Source organism: Galeopterus variegatus, unplaced genomic scaffold, assembly GCF_000696425.1.
Source record: "Galeopterus variegatus unplaced genomic scaffold, G_variegatus-3.0.2 Scaffold322, whole genome shotgun sequence".
NCBI classification, from domain to species: Eukaryota; Metazoa; Chordata; class Mammalia; order Dermoptera; family Cynocephalidae; genus Galeopterus; species Galeopterus variegatus.
The window spans coordinates 147,594-168,706 of NW_007726433.1; the positions used below are offsets into that span (position 1 = coordinate 147,594).

General features: G+C 36.0%; 1 protein-coding gene across 1 annotated transcript in view; it reads right to left on the bottom strand.

The window, feature by feature from the left end:
* The window catches only part of PAK2 (p21 protein (Cdc42/Rac)-activated kinase 2), a 98,213-nt gene that overhangs the window by 31,375 nt on the left and 45,725 nt on the right, over positions 1 to 21,113 (bottom strand). Inside the window, exons 3-7 of the mRNA XM_008567483.1 lie at positions 8,016 to 8,116; positions 7,306 to 7,453; positions 5,577 to 5,608; positions 4,524 to 4,631; positions 3,241 to 3,374 (exon numbers count right to left, since the gene is read on the bottom strand). Of these exons, the coding sequence (XP_008565705.1) occupies positions 3,241 to 3,374; positions 4,524 to 4,631; positions 5,577 to 5,608; positions 7,306 to 7,453; positions 8,016 to 8,116 (523 nt within the window). The remainder of the gene's footprint in view (positions 1 to 3,240; positions 3,375 to 4,523; positions 4,632 to 5,576; positions 5,609 to 7,305; positions 7,454 to 8,015; positions 8,117 to 21,113) is intronic.

The following is a 21,113-nucleotide window of genomic DNA, read 5'->3' on the forward strand; positions in this document are numbered from 1 at the left end:
GGCCTGGGTGTTATCAGCACCACACTCTCCCGAGTGAGCCACGGGCCGGCCCCACAAAAAATGTTCTTTAAAGAAATTAAAAGCGCTACTCCAGTGAACACACAAATAGGAAAGTGAAACAGCTTTCTTGCCAGTAGAGAGCAAGTTTTAGTGGTCTGGACAGAAGATCAAACCAGGTGTGTCATTCCCTTAAGCCAAAACCTAATCCAGAGCAACCCCCCCAACCCCCTCACTGCTCAAACAAACAAACAAAAGAAAAACAGGGCAAGGCCCTAACTCTCTTTGATTCTATGAAGGATGAGAGGCAAGAAGCTGCAGAAGAAAAGTATGAAGCTAGCAGAGGCTGATTCATGACGTTTAAAGAAAGAAGCTGTCCCCCTAACATAAAAGTGCAAGGTGAAGAAGCCAGTGCTGATATCGAAACTGTAGCAAGTTACCCAGAAGATCTAGCTAAGGTAACTGATGAAGGTGGCTGCACTAAACAGACTTTCAGTATGGACAAAACAGCCTTCTATTGGAAGATGATGCCATCTAGGTCTTTCATAGCTAGAGAGAACTTAATGCCTGGCTTCAAAGCATCAAAGGACAAGCTGACTCTGTTAGGGGCTAATGCAGCTGGTGACTTCAAGTTGAAGCCAGTATTCATTAACCCTTCTGAAAATCCTACAACCCTTAAGAATTATACTAAATCTACTTTGCCTGTGCTCTATAAATGGAACAACAAAGCCTAGTTGACAGCACATCTGTTTATAGCATGGTTGACCGAATATTTTAAGCCCACTGTTGAGATCTACTGCTCAGAAAAAAAGATTTCTTCAAAATATTACTGCTCACTGACAAGGCACTCGGTTGACCAAGAACTCTAATGGAGATGTACAAAAATGATGTTGTTTTCATACCTGCTAACACAACACCAACTCTGTAGCCCATGGATCAAGGAGTAATTTTGACTTTTGAGTCTTATCATTTAAGAAATACATTTTGTTAAGGCTAGAGCTGCCCACAAATACTGATTCCTCTGATGGAGCTAAGCAAAGTAAACTGAAAACCTTCTAGAAAGGATTCACCATCTAGATGCCATTAAAAACATTCGTAGTTCATGGGAGGAGGTCAAAATACCAACATTATCAGCAGTTTGGAAGAAGTTGATTCCAACCCTCATGAATTACTTTGATTCAAGACTTCAATGGAGAAAGTCACTGCAGATGTGGTGGAGATAGCAAAAGAACTAGAATTAGAAGTGGAGCCTTAAGATGTGACTGTATAGCTACAATCTCCTGACAAATGAGGAGATGCTTCTTATGGATAAACAAAGAAAGTGCTTCCTTGAGATAGAATCTACTCATGGTGAAGATGATGTGAATATTGTTGAAATCACAACAGATGATTTAGAATATTACATAAACTTAGTTGATAAAGCAGTGGCAGGGTTTGAGAGGACTGACTCCAATTTTGAAGGAACTTCTACAATGGGTAAAATGCTATCAAACAGCATCACATGCTACAGAGTAATCTTTCGTGAAAGGAAAAGTTAATCGATGTGGTAAACTTCATTGTTGTCCTATTTTAAGAAATTGCCACAGCCACCCCAAACCTTTAGCAACCACCACCCTGATCAGTCCGCAGCCTTCAACACTGAGGAAAGACCTTCCACCAGCAAAGAGGTCAACTTGCTGAAGGGTCAGATGATCATTAACATGTTTTAGCAATAAAGTATTTTTAAATTTAGGCATGTACATTTTTTTTTTGTAGACATAAAGCTATTCCATACCTAACAGGCTACAGTATAGCATAAACACAACTCTTATCCGCACTGGAAAACCAAAAAATTTCGGGCCGGCCCGGTGGCGCACTGGATAGTGCGCCGCTTGGGAAGCGCAGCGGCGCTCCCGCCCGAGGGTTCGGATCACACGCACCCAAAAAAAGCTAGTAGGGAAACTTGCCAGAATTTGAACCCAGATCTGCCAAAACTCCAAAGTCAGACCATAATTGTGTCTCCCAGTGTGTAAATATCTATCAAATACTTTGTGCACATGTGTGAACATGCCAAACTTTGAATGATTTAAGTATAACCTGTATTTTAATACTTAGGACAGCATCATAAAATTAATTTCTAAATGAATATTGAAATTTATCCAGTTTCTATGTTTAGCAATTGGTGTTAATTTACCTCTCATAAGTGCTAGAAAGGTTCTACAATACCTCCTCCAGCCCTTTTATACTATTCAAGCTTTTTATTAGCCCTAATGTTGATTGCCTTCCCAGGGCATCTACTAGTTTGAGTATAATTTGTCTAATTAAATTTAAAGAAGAGATGTTTCAGGGAGCACCATTTCATCATTTCCTCTTAAACTCTATGCTGTGGACTTTAATGAGGACCTAAACCCCATCTTAACCCAGCCTTAGTTTCAGCACAGATGAGCTGTGCTTGTTAAGACAGTCTTCAGTTGTCAAAAAAAATTTGTGTGACTTGCTGTACTGCAATATTCACTTTGTTGCATTGATCTGGAACTAAACCCATATATACAGGCCTGTATATGCTTGTAGAATACCAAAGTAAAAGTAGGTTTATACTTGAAAGCAGTAAGATATCAACAGCAAATAAATGTAGAGCACATAAATGTTTAAAACAATCCATCTATAAAGTATTTTTTTCCTTGATCCCTCTAGGTCAGTGCTCTTCATAACTATAGTTGCTGAAGACTTGTCATCAGAAATTATTGCAACCCTCTCATTGGTACTGTTTACATTATTTCCAGTGCTCAATACAGGCTAATGGTAGTTGCTAGATTAAAAGGAGGTAAAGAAAAATATATTTTTCCCTGGAATAGATTTTATGCCCACACACATCTACAGAGAAAGGTCATTTTGTTTAGTTATTTAGGGACGTTTCTGTAGGTTCATACTGAGAAGCTATAGGTATGCATAACATATACAGACTTCATTTAATAAGGTTTCCAACTATGTCTCTTGGGGAATAAGTACTGCTCTCAAAGGTACCGACTATTGCAGAGACACTGCTCACTAGTCAACAAATAATACCTTTCGAATGTACTAATAAACAATTAAAAAAGAGTATTATTTTGGCTTTACTAGATTTTAATTGAAGCTATTGTTTCTGTAAGAAAACAATTTATTCTTTATGCCTTAAGTCCAAAAATATAAAGTATAAATTAAAATCGACTTGGGCCAAATGTTTTGAGCTTTTAATAAATTAAGAATAATGTAAAATTTAGGTACATACTTAATTTCTCCATAATCTCTTCATCTGTCATTTTGGTCTTCTTTTTCTGTTTGTCTGAGGACTTGACACCATCAACATTAGAATCACCAACTGGTGCAGGAATAGGGTCAATTACAGATCGTGTATAAATCTGTGGAGACACAGTCCATTACTAAGATTTGAAGAAAAGTATTTTCAGATTCTTACTGGCACACTATTCAGATTTTCTTTTTTTTTTTATTTGTAGCTGGCCGGTAAGGGGATCCAAACCCTTGACCTTGGTGTTACAAGCACCACACTCTCATCAAGTGAGCCAGCCGTATTCAGTTATTTTTTAAACAAAACTAAGCTGTCTCTTTCATTGTTCTAACGAATGAGAATAATACTTTCAGTCTATAAAAGACATGGAACTAAAAAAAAAAAGTGGAACATTTTTCTTTGTCATAGCATGTGTATATTTTAAAAATTTGTCTAGCAAAAGAGCAGGTCCATGAATAAAACTGAAGTAGCCAGATCTAAAATTATGGTTAACAATGTAGAAAAAGAAGCACAGTTTAAAATCATGTTTTTACTACAAGAGATAAATAAAATGTAAAAGAATAGGAACCTCGATGTTGGAACAACTATTACTACTTCCCACAAAAATTTTTACACAAACAATATGTTTGTGTAAAAACCATTTGATTTCAAACAACCAGTTCTAAGGGATTAAAAATATAGAGCCCTCTATCATTAGATCAGGATCCAATGGCAGTACCCAGAGTTTTGCCTTCTCACTGTGCCACCACCATATCACATTCCACTGTGCAGCACCTTCTCCATAATCTACTCGTATTAGCACAGGAAGAAGGATGGCACTTGGAGCAGTTCCTCTTTCTGGCTCCATCTAAGGTCATTACTGTTAAAATTCTCCTTTACCCGGTTAAAAATTATATTTTCAACTGCCTCTTGAATGACATCAAGGCTTTGAGGGAAATATAAAATGGAAGATAAAATACATATTCCAGGTAAGAGGAAAGATCTGTTTTTTATATAATAGTTATCTACATTAAGATAAACAGAGAAAGCCAGAGAAATAGATTAAATTTCTGGAAAAGAAGATGTAATACAGAAAGAAAAAAAACAGTGAGTTAAGTATTTTAACTTTTAAAGAAACCATGAGATTTTAATTTATCCATACTAAAAACTTTTAAATTGAGGACTTTTTCAAGTTAATTACTGGAAGTCAAATACAGATTGCTGTTTTTAAAAACACACATGCATAGATACACACAGCCCAGTTCACTAATCAAACACTCACTGATTTTGTATGATCTGGCCGTGGGGCAATGACAGGAGGAGCAGTTTCTTCATCATCGTCATCTTCCTCTGTTACTACTGCTGATGTTTCTGATCCCTTGGTATTCAGCTGCATTTATCATATGAGCAAATTAAGGAAGATAAGTCATATAGAATAGGTTAAAATGTGACTCACTTGTTCTGAACAAGATTTTTCTTTAATAGCTCATTTCAAAATGATTAAATCTCACTAGTTCTACAATAATCATTTAAATGAAAAGGTGATTCTTATGAGTTATGGAAAAGTAAGTTCATGAAATATATGTATATGATGAATAACAAATATTCTTAAGAAAGAACTATATATACCCTCTAAGTAAGCACACATGTATAATGTCCTAAAAACCAAAAGCAAAGATACTCTGGGTTTTGTATATATCAGAGTCATTTTGAGACATTTAAAATAGTCACATTCACCAGAAAAAGTTGTGGCTAATGAAGCAAAAGGGGAAGGAATTAACCTTTATATGGAGCTTATTACATTCCACTTATGTGCTAGGTATGCACTTTACATGTTATTTTATTTAGACCTCATACAACTCCAGGAGACTCTTTCCTCCCAATTCAGGAACTGAAAAAACAGTGACTGTTTCCAGGAGATAACATGTTTACATGATAAAAAAGTTTCAGACCACTCTGAAGACTAACAAGTTTCAATTGTTTAGTATGCTATAGTCTATATTCAGTAGAATGGTACCAGAAAAGAGATTTTTTGGGGAGGTTGGGAGAATATGCTAGCAAGTTCTTTGTATTCATGTTTGCATATAAACATTACCAAAAGTAGCTAAACTGCTCTGAAGGTCATTATAAATTTTGGTTACTTTAAGTATCATATCAAGGAAATTCTATTAATATGGCTTCTTCAACTAATCAAGTTACTAGCTAAAAACATATATTAAATAGTTATTTATCTCTGATGGCTGTAATTTATCCTAGAAGGCAAAATAAAAACTGAGACTTGTTTTGGGTAATCTAAACAGAGCAAGTGCTACAAGAAATAACATTATTAACTTACTGCTGGTGTTCCAGAAGGGAAGCCATCTTTCTCTGAATATAAAGCAGAAAATAATGTTAGGTTAAACAATTAAAGAAAACTTTTATACAATAAAAAGGAAAAAAATTAAAGCACAGCAAGTGAAATGCTGTTAAGCTGATTTCATCTCAAGTTGAATGAACTCTTAAAAATGACAATACTAGAATTCAAACAAGAATTTATGTAAGACCACGCTAATGAATCATAAAACATAATGGAACTCTGTAAATTTACCCCAAATCACTGAATTATATACTTAAAATGGGTGAACTTTTATCACATGTAAATAAATCATCCTTCAATAAAGTTACTAAAATTTATTTGAAATTATACCTGTCAATCTGTATTCATTAAAACAAATTTTCTCCCAAAAACTGCCTACTGAGGAACTTAAAGCAGCCATTCAAACAATGGCAACTGTGCAATGTAAAATTCTTGACAAGACTTTAATATGTTATATAGGATGAAAAGAATCTACCATTTTTTGGTCAAACATTAAATACTAGTTTACATAGAGTTACTAGTCGACACAAAAGTACTAGGGACAAGTCTGACCTTTTCCTAAGGATGTACTAGAATAAAAAGATCAAGATCACTTGCAGAAATGTCTTTATTTCTTTGAGCATAGCCCTTATGTCTGTGAGGATGCAAACAATTAAGAACGATTAATTAAAAACACATGTATGGTTTTAGCTCAATCATACTACTTTTAAAAAACTACATGTATGACTTCAGGGACAGAAAAATATATTAAATGACATCCTGCAGCTGTAATTAGCAAAAACCACAATGAGAGAAATAGGACAAATGGTCTTATTTCTTTAATAAATAAATTGCAAGGAAAAGACAGGGTAAGAACCAGTGTGAAGGAGGGGAAGCCTAAATATCAAAAGAGATTCAAGAGATCTATCAACCAAGTGTAATGTATGAACTTTATTCTGATCCTGATGTGAACAAATAAATTACTTTTTAAAATCCACTCTACTCCAACTGTTACCCAATGATATTCCAATTCTGATGTACAAATCCTTTTCATTCTTTTTTTTTCCTTTTTGTCTTTTTTACTGACGTTAACGGGATCGCAACCCTCAGTGTCACGCCCGTACCAGGGACTGGCAACGGGATTGCAACCCTCGGTGTTGCGCCTGCACCACGCTCAGCCAGTGAGCGGGAACCGGTCTCCACATGGGATCTGAACCCTCGGCGGGAGTGCCGCCGCGCTCCCAAGTGGCGCACTCTCCAGTGCGCCACCGGGCCGGCCCAAATCCTTTTCATTCTAATACTTATTTTATATATTTATATTTTTGATGAGTTTCAATTTTTGAGTAAAGTTAAACATTTTTTCTTCAAAGTCTGCTCATTTATAGTAAAACAACCTTCCTCCCATCCCACTAACAATAAATATATTTCTAATACGAACATGTCTATAAATCAGCATATTTTCCTTCTATTGCTAGAAGTCATTCAAAAGCAGTGAGGAATTAAAAAAAAAAAAAAAAAAAAAAGCCAAAACATCCATCAACTCCATTTCTGGCAAAATTATGCTTACGAGCTGCCCCAATCAGTTTACAAAAGGCAGAATCTATGCAGGGGAAAAAGTAGACGAGAACCATAGTTTACGTCTTTATTTTTCCAGAAGTAATCTTTTTATCTAGAAGTGCTTCACAACTCTCCATCTGATTCAGCCTTTTACCACTGTCTCATGTCTTACCAGGAGGAGTAAAGCTCAGATACTTTTGCTTAACTGTGTTGGAGTCGTAGAACTTTAAGACATCCAGCACAGCCTGAGGATTCTTCTTTTGCTCTAGTTTGGTGATATTGGAGGTCTGTAATAATCGAGCCCATTGTTCTGGCATGCCCTAACAAAAAGATATTCAGAAATTAGTTGTGGTTTGAACTGCTCTCATAAAATCAATTTCCAGAGATAAATGGCAAAATACATAAATCAATCTGCATAATTGTAGGTTTGACTAAATTCTAAAAGGTCTACTTTTCTAAATATCTGTTTTTCTAAATCTACTTCACAAAATTATAATTAATAGACTCAGTTCCCTAGGAAAAAGATATATCCAACCACTAACACTTTTATAAAAAGTAAAAAGCAGTAAGAATTCATAGTTAACAGATGGATAGAAAAGCTAACTTCTTTTTTTTTTTTTCTTTTCTTTTCTTTTTTTTTAAAGATGACCGGTAAGGGGATCTCAACCCTTGGCTTGCTGTTGTCAGCACCACGCTCAGCCAGTGAGCAAACCGGCCATCCCTATATAGGATCCGAACCCGTGGCCTTGGTGTTATCAGCACCGCACTCTACCGAGTGAGCCACGGACCGGCCTGAAAAGCTAACTTCTAAACTTAATACTGAAGGAAAAGGTTTGAGTGCTGCTATAATGTTATAAATGAGCCCCAACTAGGTAAACTTACAGTGAATTCTCCAGTGACAGCATCAAAGCCAACATGGATGGTGTGCTCAAAATCAGATGGAGGAGAAATTTCTGGCCGTTCCTTTTCTTTCTTTTTACTTCCTAGAGGGCATTAAAAAAAAAAAAATCAGCCAACTTAAACAAGGTTAATAAAAGCACTTATAATCATGTTTATGTTTTCCTTAAAACAGATTAGGAACAGGGTTATTCTAGAAAAGAGATTTCTCCTAAAAGCACTGGCTGATAGGAAACTGGTAAGTGAAGTAAAATAACCTATCCTGCCGTAAAGCAGGGGTGGGGATGACCAGTGTCCTTATAAAGAACAACATGAATCACCAGCACCAGGCCTGAATAAAAGGGTACAAGGCAGATGAGACATCCCCTTAGAGCTCTGGTTCTCTCATAAATAAAAGGCTACACTTCAGATGTTGAGCAATTTGGAAAAGAAAATATATCAAACTAAGTTTTTATCCAGCTATATGCATCCAGGAAGTAAAATTTACTTTACTATCACTATGTAGATAATATATACTGTGAAGACAAGTCATTTACAAATGCCATCTCTCTTTTCAGCCATCTCTCCCTTTTTGTGCAGGCTGAGTACTTCCTTTTTATTGGAATTAATAACTGCCACATTTTAAAACTACCCAGGTTTTTTCATGGTCCCACTGTAAATTATTTTGCAACATTTCTGCCACACACGATCAATCCTATTCTCTATAAATTCAAACACAACAGTTCCTTTTTGCCCCCTGGCCACCTCTCTCTCAGATCCTCCTGCTCTAATGTGTAGTAGCTTATGCCTAGGCTTCCTTCCTAGCTACTGTCCTAAGATACTCCTTTACTTTGACCCTGTGCTACAATTTATTTTCTGGATCCTACGTTTTCTTCCTCTTTGTTTACCATTTTGTTTTTTTTCCTTTTTTTTTTTTTTTTTTTTTTTTTTTTTTTTGACCGGCAACGGATCGCAACCCTCAGTGTCGTGCCCGTACTGGACCGGGACCGGCAACGGGATCGCAACCCTCGGTGTTGCACCTGCACCTCACTCAGCCAGTGAGTGGCCAGTCTGTATGTGGGATCCAAACCCTTGGCGGGAGCACCGCCGCGCTCCCAAGCGGCGCACTGTAGCAGTGCGCCACCAGGCCAGCCCTGCCATTTTGTTTTAATTGATTGTTCTTGACTAACCACATATACAGTCTGTATGTGGGATCCAAACCCTTGGCGGGAGCGCCGCCGCGCCACCAGGCCAGCCCTGCCATTTTGTTTTAATTGATTGTTCTTGACTAACCACATATACATTTAGGTTGAAAATGTGTTTTCTCCCCAGTGTTAGAATTTCCAGTGTTGCTATTTAGAAGGTCAATGCCATTTTGATTTTCATTTTGAACCACCGTTGAAAATCAATTGCCCATACTTGTATATGTGCGGTCTATTTCTGTATGCCCTGCTCTGTTCCAATGATTTGTCTATCTTTATGCCAACATCTGGAAGCCCTGATGATTCCTGTTTTATAATAATAAGCACTGAAACTTATTTTCTTTTTTAAAAGCTGTTTGGCTATTCCAGATGCTCTGCCTTTCAAATGAATTTTAGAATGAGCTTGTTAATTCTGACAAAAAAGCTTGCTGGGATTTTGATTGGGATTGTATTGAGTCTATAGATCAATTTAGGGAGAATTATTGATTTTTTTTTTTTTTTTTTAACAACCCTGGGTCTTTTGATCCATGAAAACCGCGAATCTCTCCATTTATTTAGGTCTTCTTTAATTTCTCTCAGCACTGTTTTGTAGCTTAGTCCATTTATAATACCACAGACCGGGTAATTTATAAACAACAGAAGTTTATTTGGCTTGTGGTTCTGGAGGCTGGGAAGTCCAAGACAGAGGGGCTGCAACTGGTGAGGGCCTTTTTGCTGGGTCACAACATGGCAAAAGGCATCATGTGGTGAGAAAGCGCATATAAGTGAAACCAAAAGAGGACAGAACTTGCTTTTGTAACTAGTCCACTCTTGCTATAATGACATTAATCCATTCATGAGAACAGAGCCCTCACAGCCTAATCACTGCTTAAATATCTCACCCTCTCAACACTGTTGCATTGGGGATTAAGTTTCCAACACCAGAACTTTAGGGGACACATTCAAACCACAGCAGTAATTATCAGTGTAGACGGTACAGATTTGTCACTGCTTTTGTAAGATTTCTGCCTCAGTATTTCATAATTTTTTATGCTACTGCAAGTGGCACAATTTTAAAATTTTGATTTCATGTAGAAACACAGTTGCTTACTGAATGCTGATCTTACATCCCAAAACCTTATTATACTTACTTCCAGTAGTAATTTTGCAGATATCACATGATTTTCTATAAAAATATAATCATGGTATTGGTAAATAAAGACAGGTTTAGTTCCTCCTTTCCAATCAGGATTGCTTTTCTTTCTTTTTCTTGCCTTACTGGACTGGCTACTTACTGCATAGTACATTGTTAAATAAAGGCGATAAGAGAAATCATTATATTTTTCTTGATCCAAGGAGAAAAAAAAAATTTCTTTTTTAAACCATTAAGTTTAATGCCAATGGTAAGTTTTCCAAAGACAAAGATGTCCATTACCAGGTTAAGGACATTCACTTCTATTCCAAGTTTGCTTGAGAATATCAGAAATGGATATTGGATTTTGTCAAATGCTTTTTCTAAATTTATTGAGATGAACACATGGCTTACCCTTTTGGTTTATAATGAATATAGTGAATTACATTCATTGATTTTCAAATGTTAAACTAACCTTGCATTCCTGAAATGAAATCTACTTGGTCATGATGTACAAGGGTACTTCAGAAAGTTCATGGAAAGATTCTTTCAATTCTATTTTTCCATGAACTTTCTGAAGTACCCTCATAGACCCTTTTGTACATTGTTAGATTCCAATTGCTAAAATCTTGCTAAGATTTTCCATCTATGTTCACGATAAATATTGATGTATAGCTTTCTTTTCTTTGGTTTGGGTATCCAGGTAATGTTGGTCTCATAAAACAAGTTGCAAAGCATTACCTCCTATTGGATTTTCTGGAAGTTTGTGTAGAATTGGTAATACTTCTTAAATATTTTGCAGAATTCATCAATGTAAGCCACTTAGGTCTGACATTTTCTTTGTGGGAAGGTTTTTAGCAACGAATTAAATTTTTCTAAGAGATAAAGGGTTTTTGGGTTATCTATTTCTTCTTGAGCTTTGGAAATCTGTGTCTTTTAAGAAAAATCTTCATTTTATCTAACTTGTTGAATTTATTGGTACACATTTGTTCATAATATTCCCTTACCTTTTCAATACCTGTAAAGTCTGTAAGGATGCCACCTCTCTTATTCTCAATATTGGCAATGTGTGTCCTCTCTCTTTCCTCATCAGTCTGGCTAGTGGTTTACCCATTTGATTGATATACTCAACGAATCAGGTTTTGATTTCACTGATTTTCTCTACTGCTTTCCACCCTATTTTATTGATTTCTCCTTTGATTTTTATTATTTCCTTTCTTCTACTTACTTTGTGTAGTAGTGTTTCTGTTGCTTATAATAAAAGATTTGGAACTGGGTGATTCCACCATTATTAATCCATTCACTACAGCATGGTCCTACAATTTAATCAACTCTTCAAGGCCCCACCTTTCAGTTACTGTAATAGGATTTCCAACTTTCTCAATGCTGTCACAGTGGGAATTAAGCTTCTATTACCTGAACTTTGGGGGACACAATTCAGTCAGTCCACAGCACTTTAGATTTCATCTGCTCTTCCCTTCTAGTTTATTAAGATAGCTTAGTTGAAGTCATTGATTTGAAATCTTTCTTTTCTAATACGGGTGTTTAATATGACAAGTTTTAATCTAATTACTGCTGTAGCAGTCTCCCACAAATACTGATTTTTGAATTATCATCTTCATTCAGTTTAATATACTTTCTAAATATCCTTTTGATTTCTTTGTTTATTTAGAAGTGGTTTTTATTTACTTTCCAAATACTTCCAGAGATCTTCCTGTTATTGATTTCTAGTTTAATTACATTGTGGTCACAGAATACACTTAAATCCTTCTACATTTATTGTCCTTTTTCTCATAGCCTTAGAATATGATCTATCCTGGTAAATGTCCCATGTGCACTTTAAAAGAATGTGTATTCTGCTATTGTTGGGTGGAGTATTCTATAAATGTCCATTAGGTCAAGTTGATTGATAACAGTTATGTTCAAATCTTCTATATCCTAACCAATTTCCTGTCTACTTTTTCTATGAGTTATTAAGAGAAATGTATTGAAATCTCCAATTATAACTGGATTTCTCTATTTCTCCTTGAAATATGGTAAGTTCTTGTTTCATGTATTTTGAAGCTCTATTATTAGGTGCATAAATTCTTAGCTGTTTTATCATCTTAATAAATTGACTCTGTAATTAAAAAGTAACTTAACCCTAATAATATTTCTTAGCTCTAAAATTTAGTTTTTCTGATATTTATATAACCAGTCGACATTTCTTTTCACTGTTAACATACCTTTCTTTACCCTTTTATTTTAACCTATTTTGTAGCTTTATGTTTTAAAGTGCATTTCTTGTAGGCAGCATATAGTTAGGTCTGCTTTATAAACGTATTCTGCCTTCTTTTGTATTAACTAAGTATTTTATTATTCCCTGTTATCTTTGCTGTTTTTTAAGCTATAATTCTATATATCATAAAGTTCACCTGTTTAATTGTACAACTCAATGGGTTTTAGTATATTTAGTTTTACAACCCATCACCACAATCTAACTTTAGGACATTTTCATCACCCCTCAAAGAAACCTTGTATCCATTAGTAATCACTCCCTATTCCACCCCCTGCCCTACCCTAATACTTAGGCAACTAGTAATCTACTTTCTGACTCCACAGACTTGCCCATTCTGTTTATATAAATGGAGTAATATATGATCTTTTGTGAATGGCATTCTTTAATGGCATACTTGAATGTTTTGAGATTCATCCATGTTATAACATTACTTCATTCCTTAAAAACTCAATTATCTTTCACAGAGATTTAGATAATAAAAAACATTTACCATTTCCAGTGTTGTTCTTTCTTTTGTGTAGATCCACATTTCCATCTGACATCTTATACCTGAAGGACTTGGCTTAACATTTTTTGTAGTACAGGTCTGCTGGTGATAAATTCTTTCAGTTTTTATACATCTAAATGTCTTTGTTTCTCCTTCATATTTGATATTTTCACTAGTATAGAATTCTAGGTTGACAGTTTTTTTTTCTTTCAGTACTTTAAAGATGCTATTCCTTGTCTCTGGCTTGCACTGTTACTTGCATAAAGTTTGCTGTCATTCTTATCTTCATCCTCTACATGTAATGTGTCTTTTTTTCCGGCAGCTTTTAAGATGTTCTTTTTATCACCGGTTTTAAACAATTTGATTATTATATGCCTTTGTGTCATTTTCATGTTTCCTGTGACTGGATTTTGTTAAATTTCTTGAACCTGTGAGTTTACAGTTTTCATTAAATTTGGGTAATTTTCAGCCATTTTTTTAAAAAAAGTATTTTTAAAAGTGTTTCTCCTCTCCCTCCTTTAGAGACTTCAATTACATGTAGATTGGTTTGCCTGAAGTTGTCCCACAGCTGTTCACTTGTGTTTCAATCTTTTTTCCCTGAGTTTCATTTTGGATGCTTTGTCTACTCTGTTAATCCTGTTAGTAACTCTGTTTCTTACCTTAGGGAGACCACCAAATTCCCTCTCCCTGTGTTAAAATCCAGAAACCCTCTCTAGGCAGTTTGATCTGAATCAATTTTAAGACTCATCTCCTTTGTTTCTCTTCTCTTAGGTATCACTTTTCTTCATTGCCTGATGTCCAGTGTCTTAAAAACCACTGTTTGTGTATTATCCCCATTGTTTTAGTTCTTTTAGATGGGAGGGTAAATCCAGTTCCTGTTACTCCATCTTGACTAGAAGTGCAACAGGTTTTACTGTCTTATCTGCAATGTTACAAAATTTCAGGATGCTATGGTTTCCATTCATTCATTCAACTCAACTGATTATCATTCATTCACTATGCTGAGTATGTAGTGAGACTCTTCCATCTGGAAATCATATTCTTCAGATATGGGAAATTTTTTCGACTATCTCTGAGTATTTCCTTCACTCTATTTAATTTGATCAATTATAAGTTAGATCACACCATCTTAGACTGATCTTGTAACTATTACATTTCTCTCATTTTCCATCTTTGAATTTTTGTATAACTCTCTGGAATAATTTTATCTTCGAATCCTCTTCTTATTGATATCTTTTGTCTTGGTAATCTTAAATGTTAATTTTCCAAGAATTATTTCTCATTGTTCTCTGATCATTTGTTTTCTGAGAATCCTTTTCTTGTTTCATAGATTCAATTTATCTTCTCTCTTTGAAGGTTCTGGGGGGATGTGTGTATGTGTGTGTAGTCTGGTTTTTTTTGGTTTGTTTCATGCCTACATTGTCTGATTCTTCTAAGTTCACTTGTATGTTTAAGGGTTTTTCTCAAATGTCTGGTGATCCTTTACTGTCTATTCACACAGAAAATCGTTAAAAAGCTAACTGGAAGATACGCCAGCCTTTTCACTAAAGATGAGAATAGGGTGCAGGGCACCTAAAGTATTTTTTTCCAGTGCATTCTGTTTATTCAGAGAAAAATTTCCCAACCTTCTGTCTAAGGGCTATGAGTCAGGCTACAAGTATGCTGAAAGCTGCAGAGGAAAGGAGCTTGGTATGTTGACTTTCATTGAATTACCGTTTTTATTCTGGTGCTTCAATTTTTCTTGACTACCCTGACAAGAATGGGGGCCTCTCTCATTTAATTTCTCCCAAAATAAATGTAAACATCAGTTTGTTTTCCATCTCTCCCTAAGGAGAGAGGTTATATTTACATATGACTGTTTGGAGTAAAGGAGGAACACCAGGGATGGGGTATTCGACACTTCCTATGTCGATATGCAACTAATTCTCACTCTTTTCAGCCTATGTATTACAACCCTACCCCCACGTCCCCCCGCCTCCCAACAGACTATTGTGTGCCTCTAAACCCTGAGCCTCTGGGATTTTAACAAAGGAAACTGAGTCACTTTTCACAAACATTCCCCTCTACTGATGCTGGGTTATGCCTTCCTGTGTTCTGCTCAGCCACTTCACCACTTCAGTCTTCCAAACATGTACTGAAATCTCTTGTATATTACTGTCTCCTCTCCTATTCTCTTTGCCCTTGTAATTAAAAAAAAAATTGTTTTATGTCATTTTTGCTGGGTCTTGGGAGGGACAGTAAATAGATGCATGTTGTCAATATGTGATGTTTAACCAGAAGATTATCCTAAGAGTTAAAAAGCATGCTATTTGATAGGTCTGCATATATAAAGTTGGAAGATACTACTGATCTAGCATTTGCAGGAAACACAATCATTGTTTTTGCCTAGTGATGATATATCTGTGCTCAAATGTACATTTCCTCTCTAGGTCTCCTACACACACACAATATTTACTTACAAGAGATCTGTCTATGGTAAGAGGGCAGGGCCCATTGGTTGTGGAAAGGAGCAAAAGGAAATGCAACTGTTAGGCCTGGATTAAATGTTGCTATCTTTACTGAAACACACAATTACATGTATCATAAATGACTTCTCATTTTCCACTAAACTTTGAGTAATCTGAGGTCATGCCCTCTACTTCTCTTTATGTCCTTTGGCTTCTAACTCAGTAGCCTGCATAAAACAGGAAATATTTATTAGCCAACTATAAACTAATAGTTTAATTTGTATACAGCTCTGAATGGCTGACACAAAAACATACAATTTCATGCACTATGAAAATATTTGTTTCTTTTTTTTAAGAAAAATCTGCTCAGCATCCCACTGCTGGGTACTTCCCTTGCCCTTTCTCTATGCATATGGTTGGGAAAGATACCATTTCTTCATATTACCCTTGTCACAGATGACTGGTCCAAGGTGGATGACTAATTTCAGCCAGGTCAGCCACAGTTCCCCACACACCCTCAGCCAATTGGTTTGGGATAATTACCTGAACTAAGCTAGACTTGGCACCCTGAGTATCAGTCTATCTCCAGTGATTGAAGTTATAAGAAATAAAGTCCAGGAACTATTGAGGGCCATATTTCCTATCACATAGAAAAACCAGTCTGAAATAAGAAATTTGAAACAGGTACACAGAAAGGGGAATGACATACTAGGCTGGCTGGTTAGCTCAGCTGGTTAGAGCATGGTGTGATAACACCAAGGTCAAGGGCTTGGACCCCCATACTGGGCAGCTGCCCAAACAAAGAAACAAAAAAAGATACATAGCAAGAGAATAGAATCCTTAGCTCCTGCTGTGTCTAAGGCCCAGCCATATTCTTCAACTTGGGAATGTTGAGAAACAGGGCTGGCTGGTTAGCTCAGCTGGTTAGAATGTGGTGTTATAACACCAAGGTCAAGGGTTAGGATCCCGTACCAGCCTGCTGCCAAAAAAAAAAAAAAAAAAAAAAAAAAACCGGCTTAGAGAAATGAATCTGTTTAATTCCATTTGTTTTTACATAATATACATATATACACACAAATAGTCCCTATATTTTAGTAGTCTCAGTAGGAGTAGAAAGGGATATTAGAAACAGTATCTAAAACAAAGATACTAAAGCGTGTCTCAAATTGAACAATGTGAAGGATACTGCTACATAAACAGAATTTTTTTAATACTGTAATATAACTCTATAAGCCAAGGACTGAAGGACCAAGAAAAATAATTTTATGTATACACCTTAACTTTGGAGAGGAAATGTATTCATATTTTATAAAATAAAAGTAAGTCAACTATTTACTTCTGCTTATCAAACATAATCACACACAGATATCTACCAGGCAACTGGGTCACTTGATGGGAAATAATAAACCAGGGAAAGAAATTTCTTTTAATAAAACGTACAAATTATTACCATCCAAAGAGAAAAGAACGGTTCTTAAAATCATTTTCCAATTTCATTAGACAATGAAACAGCAGCAGGTAGGCAGCAATCTTCAGCCAAGAGGCAGAGACCCTGCGTCATGCGTTGACAAAAGGTACTTAAAAGAATCACAAGTAGGCTACTGTCACATCCTTTGAGGCCATCACCTTTTAGGCTACATTGGAACCTAAAGTCTAAGGCTTTAGAAATACCATATATTTTTAAAAGGAAGACTCTTCTGTTTCTAGTCTAACAATCAGTGATTATCCCCCTCCGCCTTTGTTCTTCTGACCCAGAATTCCTTCAAATTGGTGAAACTAAATTTCCTCCCTCACACAGAAGGCCACTTCCTAGGAAATAGGCAGGGAAGTATGGTATACCATTATTAAACTTAGAATTAAATTTTTTAGACCAGAAAGAACGTTTACAAATCTAAGCCTATCATCTTCATAACCAATCAGAAATGAAGGTACATATATGTTGAATAAATAGATGTGCAAATTGCTTTAGTTAAAAAATATAATACCACTTAACATTAGCTATCTGAATGGAGGGCATAAAAATAAGCCAAGACAATGGCTCCTGCCACTACTGGACTGGTTAAGCTATTTCTCACCTGGGCTACTGCAAAAGCCTCCTAACTAGTTTCCAACTTCAGTCTTAGACCTCCAACAAAACCTATTTTTTTTCTATACAGTCTCTATTTTCTACCAGTTTCTCCTAACTATAACAGAAAGGTGAATAGATCTTTCCTCTTTTAAAAATCCTGTAATGTTTCCCCAGGAAATAGGATAAAATCTAAGCTCTGTAGCACAGAATACAAAGCCTTTATGACCTGGTCCCTGCTTGTCTCTTCAGCCTTTTCTGTTGTCTGTAGTAAATAAACCATGCTGTAATTCTCTCCTGCTCTCTCTGCTTTCAAATCACACTGGATTGCGCTCAACTCCACAAAAGTGCTATAATCTCTCCTGTGGAAATCCCTCCTGTTTTTCCAGGCATGAGTAGTTTCACATACTCATCCTTCAGCTTTCAGCTCTATTGTCACTTTCTTAGGAAGCCTTCCTAGATACTCCAGATTAGACGGACATCTCAGACTATATCTGTATCACTTTTCATAGTGTGTAATTATATGCTATGGTTGGTATCATGAAGGAAGGGACCCCATCTGCATTGTTTATTACTGTAACTCTGATGACTCACATAGTAAATACAATACATATTAGCAGGCATGTGCAAAAGATCTGTTTAGTCAAGTAGTCATAAAAGGTATAATTTCTAATTTTTCAGTGACACTGATTAAAACCAGCAATAAAAATTGAAAGATATCCTAGAGTCTTTATTTTCTTTTTATAAAAAATTAGCTGTCTGTAAGCAAGAACAGCAGCAAGGGATATACATTTTTGAGTAGAATAAAACAAGTATCTTTAGATCAGACTTTATATTAGAAATGGAAAAAGTCTTAGGGTCATTATGATTTTTTTTTTTTGTCCTTTTTGAGACCGGCCGCACCGTGCTCAGCCAGTGAGCGCTGTGAGCACACCGGCCATCCCTATATAGGATCCGAACCCGCGGCGGGAGCGCTGCTGCGCTCCCAGCACTGCACTCTCCCGAGTGCGCCACGGGCTCGGCCCCATTATGATTTTTTAAAATAAAAATACAATTCTTTACTTTTTAAACTTCTGTTTCAAGATGATATACAGAGCACATACTTGTAGCCCTCCTCTTCTACACCAAATCCCTATATCTCACAGAACAAAATCTATAAGGAATGCTCAAGGTGAAAGGTAACTGGGATTAAACTAAAGAGAAAAACAGCAGTTCAGGATGTAGGTGGGAGAACGTTACTGCAGAAATGCTGTAGGCAGCTGAAACTAGAAGCAAGGTGGGTAGAGAAGGGGTGACCCAGAGATAACCACCAAGGTGATAGATGGGGTAAACTCATATGGTAGGAGCAGCTAAGTAGGTTGATTTCTGTGTTCATATGGGCATGAATGCACATACACACATAGGATTCTCCCTTATTCCTAACTCCTAAAGCTAGGCCACAGTGACAGGTTATGTTAGAGGTTTGTTTCCAGGTAGGAGCAGTAAGTGTGGGAAGTTGGGTTAGAAAGGGAGGGTGGAGCCCCAGGAAATAAGAGGAATTGAGGAACACCCTACCCTCCAAGCACTCCACATATCTTTCAAACTGAAAACTATATACTCTTAAACATTCCTCCAATCAGTCTACACAAAGAGAATATGCAGAGGCTCTACTCCCAACTACAAAGTTGAATGCAATTTTCCCTAATTTGCCCTACAAATTCAGTGCAATTCTAATCAAAATATAAACAGGGCTTTTTTTTTTTTTAAGTACCTGATGACCAGATTCTAAAATTTATAGAAAAGAGAAAATGGCCAAAGAAATTAATAAGATCCTGAAGAAGAACCTGGTAGGAGATTTGTTTTATCGGGTATTAAGAATTATTGTAATAATCAAGGCCAAGCAGTATTAGCTAATATATAGACAAATAAGCCAGTGGAATAAAATAACACAGAAACAGATGCTCATACACATGGAACATTGATAAATAATGACTGGTATTGTAGGTCAGTGGGAAAATGATAGAAGATTCAATAAATGGTGCTGGGACACTGATTATTCGTGTAAAAAAAAAAAAAAAGAAAATGAATCTCTTCAAAGGGGTGCAAAAATAAAATCCAGATAGCTCAAAGATTCAAACTATAAAAAGCAAACTGTAAGACTTTTAGAAGAAATGTAAGAAAATGTCTTTATGACCCCAAATTAGACAAAGGTTTATTAAAGCAAAATGCTCAAACAATAAAGGAAAGGAATGGATCAATTTAGCTACATCAAACCTATCAACTTCTGTTCATCAAAACATACCAATGAAAGGGTGAAAAGGCAAACTGCAACTAGGAAGACTACATTTAACATCACATAACCGACAATGGAATAGCATATATACTATAAGACATGTTTATTAATAAATAAGAATAAAACTAACTCAATAGAAAAATGGGTTAAAGACCTGAATAGATATTTCACAGAAAGCTCAAATGAGTGGTCAATTAACCTGAAAAGATGCTCAATTTCCCAGGTAATCAAGGAAATGTAAATTAAAACCATAATCAGTTACTATTTCACACCTTCCAGGTTGGCAGAAATTAAAGTCCTATATTACAAGAGTTGGCAAGGATGCTCAGCAATGGAACTCTTACCTTCTGTGGGGTGATAATGTACGCTTAAAAACTTTATAAAAGAATCTGACGAACCTAGTCAAGTCAAACATGGGAATACCCTGTAACCCAGCAATTCTACTCCTAAGTATAATACCTCAAACCTTTAAATCTTTGACCCAGGACCCAAACCAAGAAACATATTTTGTATCCTGACCTAGTACACACATAACTAAAACAAATGTTTCACGAAACAACTTTTTTACTGTTGTAAAAGTTTTATTTCATGTCAGCCACTAAAGAGATTTCATAGTCCACTCATGCACTGGTTTTTAACATTAGCTGCACATTAGAATCACCTGGGATATTTGAAAAATTAAAAACAAAAACAAAAGTGATGCCCAGGTAAGCCCCTGAAGACTGATTCAACTGGTCTGGGATGGAGCTTCAACATGAATTTATTTAAGCTTCCCAGGTGATTCATTTTTTTAAAAAAAACCATTCATTCATTCATTCATTTATGGCAGCTGGCCATAATGGGATACAATCCCTTAACTTTGGTGTTATAACTCCACTCTCTAACCGAGCTAACAGCCCCCACGTAATAAAAAAAAAACCATTCATTCATTCATTCATTTATGGCAGCTGGCCATAATGGGATCCAATCCCTTAACTTTGGTGTTATAACTCCACTCTCTAACCGAGCTAACAGCCCCCACGTAATTCTAATTAGCAATTCAAGAACAACTAAACTATTGTGTCATCTGAAGTTTAAGACCCTTTGCCCTAGAGAAATACTTGCACAAGTCCACCAAGATATATGTTCAAGAGGTCCTGGCAAGATGGCTGACACCCACCCCTTGCCTCTAATGCAAAAAATGTCCAAAGCAACAAATAGTCACTTGTAGAGTGTCTAGAAAAAACCAAAAAATCCAGCTAA